This window comes from Gymnoscopelus microlampas (assembly GCF_963454915.1).
Source record: "Gymnoscopelus microlampas genome assembly, chromosome: 14".
Classification (NCBI taxonomy): Eukaryota; Metazoa; Chordata; class Actinopteri; order Myctophiformes; family Myctophidae; genus Gymnoscopelus; species Gymnoscopelus microlampas.
Genome location: NC_139951.1, coordinates 26,519,910 through 26,534,249, shown reverse-complemented (window position 1 = coordinate 26,534,249; position 14,340 = coordinate 26,519,910). Strand labels below are relative to the sequence as shown.

The following is a 14,340-nucleotide window of genomic DNA, read 5'->3' as shown; positions in this document are numbered from 1 at the left end:
TTACTTAAGTAGTAGTAAGTCTACTACTGCATTAGTTACGCTAGTTTGGATTTACACTTTGGGTTTAGTTACACTTTGGATTTAGTTACACTTTGGATTTAGCTAGCTACAGTAAAGTGCTTATGCTGGGGTACTTCATTGCAATTATTACTGTATGTATTTACAAACCTCATTACCCATCCCAACAATACATCTGGTTAGAAAGATCAAAGAGATTTAAGTATGGGAGCGATATGTAGGGTATTCTTTTTAGTGTGTCTCTAATTTGTGAATGAGGCTTTCCATTCATACATTACACCAAAAACATGTAAAACACAGAAAACAGCGGGTTGCATTACCTGTGCGCCTTTGATAGCATGTGGTTGAGCAAAACAATGTTTTGAAGTTGAAGGTACAGTAGGCACCAGTCCACAACCACTGCCACATAATTGTAGTTGTCGTAGCCGTACAATTAAGCAATGGTCCCTCAAAATAGATTTTGGTTTATTTTGCCAACCTGTCACTTGCCAACCTGTCACAGACGTGTATTGGTGGCTCTAACTCAAAACATTGTTTCTTAACCATAACAATAACAACTTTTATCTTGCATGGACCAGGACAGGAATATGTTCAATGTCTTATTGTCAAATTCCATTATGCTTGTGGGGGATATGTGGTTCTCACAAGTATAGTAAGACCTGAATTCAATGGGACATTGGTCAGTAGTCCCATTCTCAAGAGCACCTTGATGACCTGGCCCATTAGTACCTGATGTAAGGCTCAATGCTGCTGTCTCCAGTGAGCTGGTCCTTGGTGAGGTAGGTGTTATGAGAAGAGGAGATAAAGTAATGAGACAGTGGGTGGGTCATGTCCTGGTAGACTCTGCCATGGTCCGGGTCAAACACACAGTTCTCCTTAGACAGCATGTATATGGTGAAGCCGTTGGCCGTCATGAACTGGTTCTTCTGGGCTGCACTGGGCCAGAGACAAACACATGAGTCAATAAAGGAGGAGAGACAACTAGTACTTTAAAAAAAAATCTAATCCAAGTGATTATTGTAATTGCAATTTGAACTGTTATCACAAGTTCTTCTTGTCAAGGTTTTTTCCAGAACTTGAAAGTATCAAGTATTAGGGGAACACATGGCAAATCCAAAATGAGTCAAACGTGTTAAGTCGTGTTTGTTTAACTGAAATTAAAGTGAAAATTAGGTACAACCAAAATTAAAATGGATATGAAGTGTGTGAACAAGTCAGTAATCATGCAGTCATGTCTGCAGTGTGCGGGTGTGTGGAATGTGCTGTGTGAGTATAAAAAGGTGAAACACATAACAGACAAAAAGGGTTAGGCCAGGTGGAAGCCAATCACTCAAGGCTGCTGGCCAGCCAACAGTGAGGCCAGCGGCGGACTGGCCATTTGGCGTACCGGGCAAATGCCCGGTGGGCCGCTGGGCCAGTGGGCCAGTGGGGTCCCAGTCCGGCCCTGAGTGAGGCATAGGGGCATGGCGTTACACAACTGGCAGTTGTGGGGCTGCCCAGTGGCCACTCCCACCTGCAACTGTATTTTAGATTGTTTTTGTTTATGGAAAGACCTCAGGTGGGTAGGATGGGAATATCAGCAGCACTGAACATTAGCACTGGAACCCCCCAGGAATGCTGCCTCAGCCGTAGAACAGGAATCGTTCCCCTCTATATTCATGACAGCTTGTCCTCCCATAAACTTTCAAGGGAAACGATCCTGTTTCAAAGGAAACAATGAATCGCACTGCAGGCAACATCCTCAATACTGATAAGACCAAGGAACTAATCCTAGCTTTCAGGAAGAAAGCTCCCCCTCTGGAACTTCTGTGGATTAAAAGTAATGAGATGGAATGTTTCGACAGCTCCAGGTTTCTGGCCCTGTACTTCACCAACAACCTGGGTTGGTCAGAAAATAGTGGTGGGGAAAAAACATTCATATCAGTGAATGAACGATTTTGTTCACATGCAGAAAAACAGCACTGTCATTCACGATCTAATTGCACCATCTTCTTTGTAATATAATAATGTGTAGAAGTGATACATAACTCCAATAAATAATGTAAAGGGGTGCGGGGGGGCGGCATGACCGAAAGTCTGAGCATAACAGTTTCAGGAAGTGAACTAGTTCGTTCACGTTCACGCCAAAGAACGAGTCATTGTGAACGAATCGGTCATTAACGTTCCATCACTATCAGAAAACGTCTCGGCCACTGTCAAGAAGGCGCAGCATTTCATCATGTCACTGAAGAACAGCAGCTCATAGCCGAGTATGATGGTGCTTTCACCCGGGCAGATTAAAAGATACATGCTACCATTAATTTTCAATGGAAACCAGCGACATGAAGATACAAAGATACATCCGACGTTTGTAGCTGTAGCTCTAGCGACAAAGATACAAAGCTACAAATTCAAGTTGAGCTGGGTTCAACTTCCAGATACAAAGATACAAAACTACAACTGTAGCGCCGATGTCCGCACGCTTGATGACGTCAGCGACCGCGTTGAGCAACACAGATACAAAGCAACACAGCGACAAAGATGCAGTGTATCTTTGTATCTTTTAATCTGCCCGTGTGAATGCACCATCAGGCTCTCATCCAAGCCTACAGAGGTCTTGTGGAGGGCATCCTCATCACTGTGTGGTAATGAGAACACCACACTAGGGAAAGGAAGGCCCTCCAGACCAGTGGTTCTCAACCTTTTCAGGCTGTGACCCCCCCAAAATAATCATATTTGAACTGGGGACCCCCCATTCTGACAAGCACTTGGAATGTAGGAGTTGAGGCACAGATAAATATAGCCGATCTACAAGCTCACAACGCCTCGCAATCGGCTAGATTTCTTTGCCTCTGTCTTATATTATTTGACAATTTGGCCAATGTTTGACCAGTTTTTTTAGTATTGTTTGTTAATTACTTTTGATGCAGTAATGGTCTTTTTCTTTGCCTTCTTTTTTTTTTTTTTTTTTTGGTATTAGAAAGGTTACTTAAATGGTCACTTCACTGTCATCAGACTACTTGCAAATTCAGCCTGGAATAAAACACGCTGCCCATGCACGCAAGTAGCACGCATGCACATACATGTACGCATGTATGTGTGCACACACACACACACACACACACACACACACACACACAAAAACACACACACACACACACACACACACACACACACACACACACACACACACACACACACACATAAACATACACACACACACACACACACACACACACACACACACACACACACACACACACACACACACACACACACACACACACACACACACACACACACACACACACACGGAGAGATCCACACAATAATTCCAATGCACCTGTACACCAGTACCTGAGCAAACGTCAAATTCATTCTTGAAGTTGAAACCCCCCTCTTTTCCTGTTATGCAATTACTTGCAGCCACTGCGGTCGGTTAACTGCAGTAGTTCCTATTGCAATTTCTATAGACTACAGAATGGGGGTGGAAAACCGCGAAGACAAACAAAGGATGTGTAAATTACTCTATTCTTGTTTTAATTAACTGCTCATCCCTCAGCAGTCTGTGTGTTATGATCGTCGTACCCCATTCATTGAGCTCATAGCTGAGGATGAGGCTCTGTGCGTGGACCAGTGAGGCGTCTTCACCCTGGTCCTTCAGGAAGTCCCTCAGGTCCGTGGTGGAGAGAACACAGCCGTTGCCAGAGTAACGTGCAAACACAGCATCCAGCTCAGGTCTCCGCAGCAGCTCCCTGCAGAACAGCTCAATCTCCCCGTGGTCCAGACGACCGTCTGCAGACCGATCACACTTCTGTCAGATGGAGGGAGAGAGGGGGGAGGGGGGAGGGGGGAGGGGGGGGGGGGGGGTAGTGTTCAGTAAAGCATGGAGGCTCTATTCTAGCCCACAATGTACTGTATTTGTCTGATAAAATAGTGCTGAGCGTAGCAGGTACAGTACATTTTTGGAATGCTCATTTGCCCAGAGTACAAATAGTTTTTTAATGTCCTGACTTGATTTTTTGGAATGCTAATTTGTACAGTCTATACAGTCGACCGTGATATTCTGTATATTGGAGAAAAGGGCATTGCAGTAAACGACACAGGTATGTGAAGATTAATAAACAAAATAATTATGTCAAACCGTTATACCTGCCAACACAGGGTTCAATCCTCTATAGTATGTTAATTTTGGCAACCTATTTAGTTTAGCCAATTAAGTGTGTGTGTGTGCATGCGTGCATTGTGTGCGTGTGCGCGCGCATGTGTGTGTGTGTGAGCCTACACCCACCTGGAAGAGGTTGTGTGCGTACTGATCACTCAGGTCGATATTGATCATATTCAGCAGTGTCTGCACCTCCTCGTAGCTCATCTTACCGTCATGGTTCTCATCAGCTCGGCTCAGGTAGGCATGGATCCAGGTGACACACATGAAGTCAAGGAAAGAAAAAGTAGAGATGGCAGTGTCTCGAAAGTTACATAACCGGCCACCGGCTTGTGGTCAAAGGGTTGTATCCCGTTTGTATCCCAAGAGAGCAGCTGTGTAACTCTGCCTGGGGGAAAGTGAAAGAGAAACATTCACCCCTCCCTCATTCACTACCATCAAGGTGCTCTTGACAATGGGACTACTGTCCAATGTCCCATTGAATTACTCCACATCGCATGAGTGAGTCTGCTGAACATGCATGGTGTGTGGTGTGTGGTGTGTGTGTGTGTGTGTGTGTGTGTGTGTGTGTGTGTGTGTGTGTGTGTGTGTGTGTGTGTGTGTGTGTGTGTGTGTGTGTGTGTGTGTGTGTGTGTGTGTGTGTGTGTGTGTGTGTGTGTGTGCGTGCGTGCGTGCGTTTGCGTGCGTGTGTGTGTGTATGTATGTCTCTAAACCCAGCTCTCAGCGCTGAGGGAAAGCTGACAGAGCTCAGTCACATACTGTACACATTCATAGAGGCTTGTAATCAGTATCTGTCCCATGTCTGAGACATGCTGCATGCAACACATTCTAAATGTAGCATTTCTTTTCTAATTTAAAGGCATGACAAGACAGCAGATGGAAAAATAATGGCAGAGAGGAGGAAGGACACGCAACACAGGTCTCCAGTCAGAAACGACACACTCCAATTATCTGCCAGCGCCCCTCAAAGGTTTCTAAGGATATTGATCGAGTTTCTCCTTTTGGGTCATGTTCTCCACCCTCTCCTGCAGGGTGCGGATGCCGCGGGTCCAGCTTTGGGCCTCCTCCTGGCTCTGGCAGAGGAGGTCCAGGCTCTTGCGAGCGCCCTTGAAGACCACCGTCAGACACCGGCCCTCAGGCACCGAGCCCGCCATGCGCCGCAGGGTCTCCGACAGGCAGCCCTGGCGCACACACTCCACCTCTGTTACTGAGACTATGGGTGTGTTTATGGAGGGGAATGGAGAGGAGAACAGAGAAAGAGAGAGAGAGAGAGAGAGAGAGAGACCGAGAGAGAGAGGAGGAGAGAGGGAACAAGAAGAGAGAGAGATAATTATTACACTGGAAGAGAGATAACATGACATCTGAGCCTTTGCTCTTGTTCTACTGTGAAACGCTTAAATGAACACACTTAGCTTTTAAGTGCCTCCCTAACTAACTTATGCTCAAGCACATCAATCAATCAATCAACCTTTATTCATCATATATCATTTTTTTAAAAGTAGTATTTATGTACATGTATGCACACACGCACACACATGTGTGCACACGCACACACATGTGTGCACACACGCACACACACGCAACCTGCATTCTACAGTGTCTGCTGTAGTGTCTGCATTGGTGCGCACTGTACCAATGTATCACACTGCATATACACGCATGGAAGATCATACATGCAGTACATACATATATACATACATACATACATACATACATACATACATACATACATACATACATACATACATACATACATACATACATACATACATACATACATACATACATACATACATACATACATACATACATACACTCATAAATAAATACATGTATTTAAATTCACATGAGTTTGAAAAGTGAACCAATGAACAGTACCTAGAAAAGTAAAAATGTAATTCACTATTTCAATGAGTCGGGCTCAAGCTGAGACTGAATGTACTCAGTTCAGAGTGTTGAAAAAATGTATTACAGTCCACATCAGTGAATTCCTGCAGTGCTTTCAATTGGAATCACCAGTGGTAATACTGCACAAACTGCTCATTCTGTGTCTTCTTGACATGGTTCCTTGACCTTCTGTGGAAGTGTGAGTGTGTTTACAGTAAGGTAGGTGTGCCACTGAGTCACTCACTCACTGCGCATGTACAATTAGTACATGCTCACATAAAGCATACAGGCACAAACACACACACACATCCAGGCACGTCACACGCACGGTAGGCTCGGCTAGGTGATGAGTGCCGTCCATGCATCTGTGGTTAGAGGCAGTTTTGAGACAGTTAATTAAGCATTTGCTGAGATTTTTTACAGTCTCCTCATAGAGAGAGAGTGAGTGAGTGAGTGAGGGCAATTACTGGCCTAATGTAACCTCTGAAACACACTCAGCTGTTATCATTTGATCTGAACAAGTTATTTGGATACTTGTGGCTGCCAATGTTATAGAATTTATGCCTGCATTATACCCAGAGAGAGAAATTTCCCGTTTTATTCAGTATACATACACAGTGGCCCTCATTTATCAACGGAGCGTATAAACCGGCTTATATTTTTCCGTATATTCGGCCGTACACCACCAATGTCGAAGTCACATTTATCAACGAATCCTATACAAACAATTCTAGCGTACATTGGGTCAGAGCCTTGATAAATGTCACGGCTGAAACCGAGCGCCCTTAAATATTCTCGAAACGCCCTGATTTTACGACATGGAGAACCGGAATACGACCAAATAAAGCATGGAAAGCCAATAAGAAAGAGTTTAGTCCTGGCTTGGCATCTAGAACTATGCCATGCTGTTGGTTCCAATCCCTCCATTATTGTCAAAAGTATGTGGCCACAAGCCCAACACACTCAAACATGCACATACAACACAAGCAACACAAATAACGTTTCCTTAGAATAGAATTTCCACAGTTATTTGCTATTTGCCCCTGGCTCACAAACAGTGATGTACCTGTTTTCTTCGTGTTTGTTCATACAGTACATTGCACGTTGACGTCAGTGTGAGTTTGCTAACAGTATAATAAATTAGAATGAGCTAAATTAATACATGGCATCCCCACTGACCAAACACTGCCCAGTGTTTACCCATCTCTGTTTTCCAGCTGGTTTCCAAAACAGACTGTATTGTACTGTCTATTCTCTCAGAGCTCAGACTCATATCAAGGCTTGTTGCATAAAGTCTATACACTTAAAAAAAAAAATTCACAGTACAAGTGTAATTCAAGTGTTAATTTTACTCTGACAGTGTACAAATGGCACCAAATAGATCTTTACAGTTCATTTGTACACTCTCCGTGTAACTTTTTCTGTACATATCAATAGTGCAGATTGTAAATACGAGAGAACAGAGATGGAACATTGTTACTTAGCAAGGCTGGTTCCACGATGCTGTAACTGGAAAGTCCCAGGTTTGATTTCCCTTGACTAAATAGCCACCCTGCTGAAGTTCCCTTGAGCAAAATATTGAATCCTGCGTGTGTGTGTGTGTGTGTGTGTGTGTGTGTGTGTGTGTGTGTGTGTGTGTGTGTGTGTGTGTGTGTGTGTGTGTGTGTGTGTGTGTGTGTGTGTGTGTGTGTGTGTGTGTGTGTGTGCGTGTGCCAGCGAGCATGTGTGCGTGTGTGTGTGTATGTCTAGGTTGTGATTTGAAAGCTGTAGGCAAATGTAATGAAAGCTGTAGGCAAATGCACGCTGCTCTAACCACCAATAGCTGGGTGTGTCTTTCATCCTTTGCTCTCATGACACCCAGGAGTTAGCAACATTATTACAGACATGCCCATTCCATATCAAAGAGTTAGGAGTACCCACACATTTGCCTACAGCTTTCAAATCACAACCTACTTTCTTTGCTAGACATACACCCATACACACCCATGCAGACAGACATACACACACGCACACATGCGTTCTCCTCCCTCGCTATCTCAGGGTCACACAAGGAGCACAGATTATAGTGCTGGGTCTATTTAAAGGCCGTGACCAAACTGCAGCCCATCCTAACCGTAGATCAAACAGTCAGATTATAGGACATCATATAGCGGTGGGAGTTGGCCATGCAGCCTGTGGTTTGGTGATATATGGTTACCATACAGCACAAGACTCAAGCAGTAGGTTGGCCTCCCTTAAATAGTTACAGTACAAGGCCTTTTAATTGCCACAGGAGCAGATTCCCTTTTGATGTGGCTGTGTGTGTGTGTGTGTGTGTGTGTGTGTGTGTGTGTGTGTGTGTGTGTGTGTGTGTGTGTGTGTGTGTGTGTGTGTGTGTGTGTGTGTGTGTGTGTGTGTGTGTGTGTGTGTGTGTGTGTGTGTGTGTGTGTGTGTGTGTGTGTGTGTGTGTGTGTGTGGGCACTACAGTAGGTACAATTTATATGTCAAAATAGAGGTTGTGTTTTTACACAGTATGTTTCATCTTACAAACGCAGTACAGCTGCCAGCATCTCAGCTCTACCATTTCTATGGACGCGGACCAGGAGATTCCTGCTTACTACCATCTAATCAATGTCTTAAAGAAGCGCTTGTTGTCAATCTAGCAGCAGGGAACATGGAACAGTTCATGAGGCTTTAGAGTATGTACAGTAGTGTACCTCAGCAGGGGAAAATCCTGGCCATTACATTGCCAGTGTTAACCACTTAAACCTGTGTAGTCTTGAGAGAACTGGACTTGAGTTACAACTGTACTTTGACCACTTTTTCCGTCTACACCAAATCTCTTTGCCAAAAATAGCCAATCTACAAACTCGCAATGCGACGCATTGTGAGCTTGTAGATCTGTTATTTTTTACTACAGTTCCCCCCAGAATATGGACGCTGGGGTTCAAGTGGTTAAGGGTTTGATTGCCACTTTGGGCTACCTGGAAATATATGCACTCGTGGTTCTGTGAGCTGTGTGGAATCAAAACGTTGACTAAGTGAAAAACGAGCTATATGTAGATATGTGGTTTACATCTGACAACAACAAGAGAACCTGAGAGAACAGGGCTGGTAAACGTGATTCATGACACTGTAAAGATACACGCCCAGACTGACAGAGCGTTAATTTCACCAGCTGACCTATATAAACACCAACTCATTTATCCACACACACGTGACATAAACACACACGCGTGGACCACAAGGCTTACAAACACACACTGACGCAAACCCAGCCACACACCTACACAACACACCTACAGTACAAGCACAAACACACACGCTGGCACACACAGAGCCAACACTCACAGGACTGCAGCTCCTTGGCGCGGCTGGAGGTCTTGTGGGACTGACACCAGACCGTGACTCCATCATCCAACAGCTTCAGAGTGCGTCTCTTCTGCCAGCGGGTGGAGCGCACCTTCAAGAAATAAGAGAAATTAAAAGGGGAGTGTGATGTGTTTCGGGGGGGGGGAAAAAAGAAGAAAAAAATCCTTTAACCACTTTCAACCTAGTGCCCCTATTTTGGGCATGTAATTATAGGCGAAGATTCTCACAAAGTGTCACAACGCAAAGCATTGCGAGCTTTTAGATCTGCTATCTTCACTGTGTGACACCATCGTACGATGAGGTATAAAACTGGCATTAGGGTTAAAAGTTAAAGCTTTATAAGCTTATAGTAACCGTTGCTATGTTTTAGAGAGTTAATTCAGTCCCCATCTCTCCAGCTTTTTAGTAAACGGAAAGAACCACAAAGATAATTTATCGGCTTAAATTTTATTATGCTCCAGTTCCAATTTTTTTTTTATCTCCTCACTTCCAGTGTCATTTGTTTATCCTGTTCTTCCTCCTGTTATGGAAAACTGTCCTGAAAATGCATTTTCTGTTTACTAAAGAGCTGGAGAGACGGGAAGAGACCCTTGTTACTGAACAAACTCTCTACAGCAATATTGCTATCGGAATATAGAGCTATTTAACACATGAAATAAAAAAGATTATGTATATATATTTGGCAAACGAGGTTCATTCATGACACGTTATGATGTGTCTTAAACCAGCACATCCTAAAGAGGTTGATCTAGAGAACAGATACATGGAACAAATGTCACGAAGAAGCAGAAGAATAAGAGGACAAGAAGAATACCTTCACCATAGAGGAGCCATGCAACATTAACTTCACATCTTCATCATCCTCCACTCCTAGATCAACGAAAGTATGGAGAGAGAGAGAGAGAGAGAGAGAGAGAGAGAGAGAGAGAGAGAGAGAGAGAGAGAGAGAGAGAGGGAACAGGGAAGAATAGACAGAATAAATGAACAAGAATGTGTGAACAAATGGTATTCATCAGTAGTGCATGCAGTGTATGGATGAGCGGAGTGTGGTGTGTGCACGTGTGTGAATGTATAAGCAAAAGTAAAGGCAGTAACCCAAACAAACACAGCTGCTCACTGGAGGAGAAGAGAGCCGTATATAAATTTAGGTTCCTCATGGCTCTGGTCCATATAGCGTTAGAAGGAGTTCTCAGAGAACTCCTTCTAACGCTCAATCACCCCCAGGTCAGGCCTGGTGGCTGACGACCTGCCCCACTCTGCCAATCACTTCCGCAGAAGGCAAAATGTCAACCCCAGACAGGCACAGTGGGAAGACTGAACACAATAGATTAGACACAGATTAGATACTGTGGTAAAATGCATTAATCTGTGGAACTATTTGCCTCTATTGAGATGAATGAAAGAGTCCAGGCATGGCTTCTACTTTGTTACTTTATGAGTAAAGAGTTAACATCACATGGCAGCTTCAGCAGGAAAGAGACAGTGAACTCAGAGTGGATATTTATACTCAGTGTGTGTATACATGCACACTGTTTTCTAAGCTTGTGCACGAGGTGTGTGTGTTGAGATCCAGATGTATAACAGTGTGTGTCCTATGTGTGTGTGTGGGCATGCAAGGATGTACTTCAGTGTGCACGTAGGTGTGTGTGTTACAAGTGCTGAGACTATGTGTGTAAATGTGTATGTGTTAAATTAAGTAGTTTGGTGTGTGTATAAGTCCATTGTGTGAGTTGGTTAAAACAATATAGTGGTCAGCTAAGGTCAGATGGAAACTGGACATCTGGACCTCCTAAAAGAATGTGCCTTTATCTCCTATGAAAGGGTTTAAGGTCTCTGTAACTAATCCAGAATGTCTCCCAGACCAGCTAGTATCAGTTTTAAGGTTGACCACAGTAATCAATGGACTATGTCTATTAGGCCTTCAATAGTAGTATGCATGGTTATATTGTAATGTGAGTGCATTACACTATGGGTACTTAGTGTGTTCATCTCAGGTATCTCTAGAACTATACTATTTCAATATACCACAATACAGACAGACAGACAGACAGACAGACAGACACGCCGGCACGAAGGACTGACCCAGTCTGTTGGTCTAATGTATTGGAAGGATGAAAAGTTGAAAAGGAACGGAGACTGCAGAGAGGAAAACTAAAAAAAAGGGTGATGAAATGAAAAGAGAGGACAGACAAATCAAGGAGAAGAGATGTTTTCTTGAATTAGAGGCTGGTGTGTATATCTGACCAAAGTGCTCTGTAATTGAGTCACAGTCAAATCTGGGAATCAGATTTTACCAAGCTGGAAGACAAGAAGAGAAAGAAGTAAGAGAAGAAGCAGTGAGTCTGTCCAACTGCCATGGAGGCATACATTAAATAGAGATAAAAAGAGGAATGAAGCTGGACAGAGAAGGACAGGCTAGACAGTAAGGAGAAAGTGGATCCTGCAATCAGCTAAGTGTTCTAGTCCAGTCACAATATTCATACCCCTCACTGCCTTTTAGAGAAATCAACTGTGAGTAATGAGAGTCGAGAGGCATTTAAAATGTGCTTGACTTATCCATGTACAACTCATGGATGGTTTTTAGGAGGTCATGAAGCAGGAAAGCACTGTGATTTCTACGCAGGGCAGGCTCCCCAAGCCATGGGCTGTGGGCTGCCCTTGGTGGGTCCTTAAGCTTAATTTAGTCTCTGTTGCGTGCCAAAAATAACTGATGCGACACGTTGTTAGCATGTAGATCAGTTGTTCTTGGTACGTGACACCATCATAGGCTTTGTCGTTGTCTCAAGGGGGGAATTGGCACAGGTCTGTGCCGGGCCTTACAGTGAGCAAGTTGCCTCCCAGGGGTCTCTGTGCTGCTCTGGTTTGGAGCAGCCTCAAACCCCAACACCTCCTATCTCATGATACAGGCCCCATGTCAGCTGCTGCCTGCTGGAGGGTCGGGTCACCGGGGCTGGAGCTTGTTGCATGATGTAAGATGCAATCCAACCGAACACAGGACTCATACATGGACCGCACATTGGATGTCCACATAAACACATACATACCATTGGATATACATGCACAGCAAAATTGTCACTCTGAGATGTCCACATAAACACATACTGTACCATAACATCTTTTGGATATACATGCATGCACAGCAAAATTGTCACTCCGAGAGTGTACAATTGTAAACAAAATAATGGTACACTCTCAGGATTAGCATTAAGGATTTTACTGTGGATTTTACAGTACGTACAACATATCTATAATTTGTGTAAGAAGTGAAGAAGTCATATCAACTATCTTTTCAATATCTTAGTTAGCTTTTGACATAAACATCATGTTGCCTTGTGTGTAATGTCTATGAAGAAAAACACTGTGATTTGTGCCCGGGAAACAAATAAATCTTCACCATCAAAAGTAATAGTGTTAAAGTCTTTCAGCCCTGCATCAAACTATCTTACAATAAGAACAAATTCAATCATACAGTTTTATGAGACAACAGATAAACATCGGCCACTGGCATCAGTGAATGCCATCTTATTTGTCAATACACTGATAGCAGTCAACAAGGCGAGTATTGGCCGATTATTCGGTGCATAATAGTAGTATACGCACCAATAATAGTATTGGTGCGTATACAGTATGTCCTATGACATACATTAAATGATGGTTGTGTTGAATAAGCCCTGGGCAAGAAAGCAGATGTTATATTTCCAAACAACGTTGTATTATAACGAATGTGTGGACTCTTATATCTAATAAATTAGGTCATCTAGGTCTTGGTGTTGAACAAATATTTACATGGGCAAATAGACACACAATTCTCACAGATGCACTCTAATATTCAACATGCTCATATACTGTATACTGTACTGCTGTTATGCCACAGAACTGTCTCCAGATGGCTCCTGTAAACATTTTACATTAATCTTGGCACTGAGGATTTCTTAAGCTGTCTTCTTGAGACAGCAAACACACGCTGTAACTGCTCTCACTGCTACGCCTCATCATAACAACCCCAAATGCTCATTGTCTGTTTGAATGAATCCACCTGTGGCCCAAACCTCCTCTGCGTCTGCCCGTTATGACCTGCTGACATCTGTTCAACCACATTATGTCATGTGGATTTATTCATAAACAGCTGACTGAGTCAAAACTACGATGACCAGTCTACTGTATGACGCAGCTTGTTACAACATTGAGCTTGTGGTTTAAATTCCAGCCCTTGACACGTACGCTTTAGCCAAAGGTTGACCTGTATAAGACCAGTAAATGAGCATTGCTTGTCCTTCCAAAAAACACATGCTAAATGTCCTTGAAATGACTAAAGGACTTCCACAGAATTACACAAAACAATAAAGTTTTGAAAATCCACTGTACACGCGAGACACCTGTGTGGATATGACAATGAGAGCAGAAAGGCATACTGTATGTTGAATTTGAATGACGGCATTTTAACTGATGAAGTTGTATATATTCTTAGACTAAATAGTTGCTATTTACTTTGCTGATATCAAACCTACTGTCCATAGGATGCAGTGTAGCAAATACTGCATGGATCAAACACACTGGTCAGTGGTAAAAACCAATAGAGTGTGGAATGTAAGCTATCTAAGACTGGGTTTTAAGCCACAAGAGTGTGGCCAAACTGGGCCCCATTGAGGTTTTCTTATCTGAGAGCAAAGTGGCTGTGATTGAGTGAGTGTGTGCGCAAGTGTGCCAATCGTGCGTGTGTGTACCATGTTTTACCTCCCACAAGGACGGAAAATACTTCTCCCTATGTTCTTATGAGGTCAGTAAAGCCAGAAGAAATTGACGGTCCATTGTTCTGGACGCCATGAAGAAATGGGTCATTAATATGGTAAGAAATGGGTTTTAATGTTGCCCCAAAAAAACAGGTGTAAGACAAATGTAATTCAGTCAACTGTTTATGAGAAAAGCCACATGACATAATG

General features: G+C 43.3%; 1 protein-coding gene across 1 annotated transcript in view; it reads right to left on the bottom strand.

Moving 5' to 3' along the window:
• Window positions 1–14,340, bottom strand: part of plcd3b (phospholipase C, delta 3b) — a 31,051-nt gene that overhangs the window by 11,927 nt on the left and 4,784 nt on the right. Inside the window, exons 2-7 of the mRNA XM_084078043.1 lie at window positions 10,215–10,270; window positions 9,380–9,491; window positions 5,147–5,375; window positions 4,289–4,418; window positions 3,586–3,811; window positions 748–949 (exon numbers count right to left, since the gene is read on the bottom strand). Coding sequence (XP_083934169.1) covers window positions 748–949; window positions 3,586–3,811; window positions 4,289–4,418; window positions 5,147–5,375; window positions 9,380–9,491; window positions 10,215–10,270 — 955 coding nt within the window. The remainder of the gene's footprint in view (window positions 1–747; window positions 950–3,585; window positions 3,812–4,288; window positions 4,419–5,146; window positions 5,376–9,379; window positions 9,492–10,214; window positions 10,271–14,340) is intronic.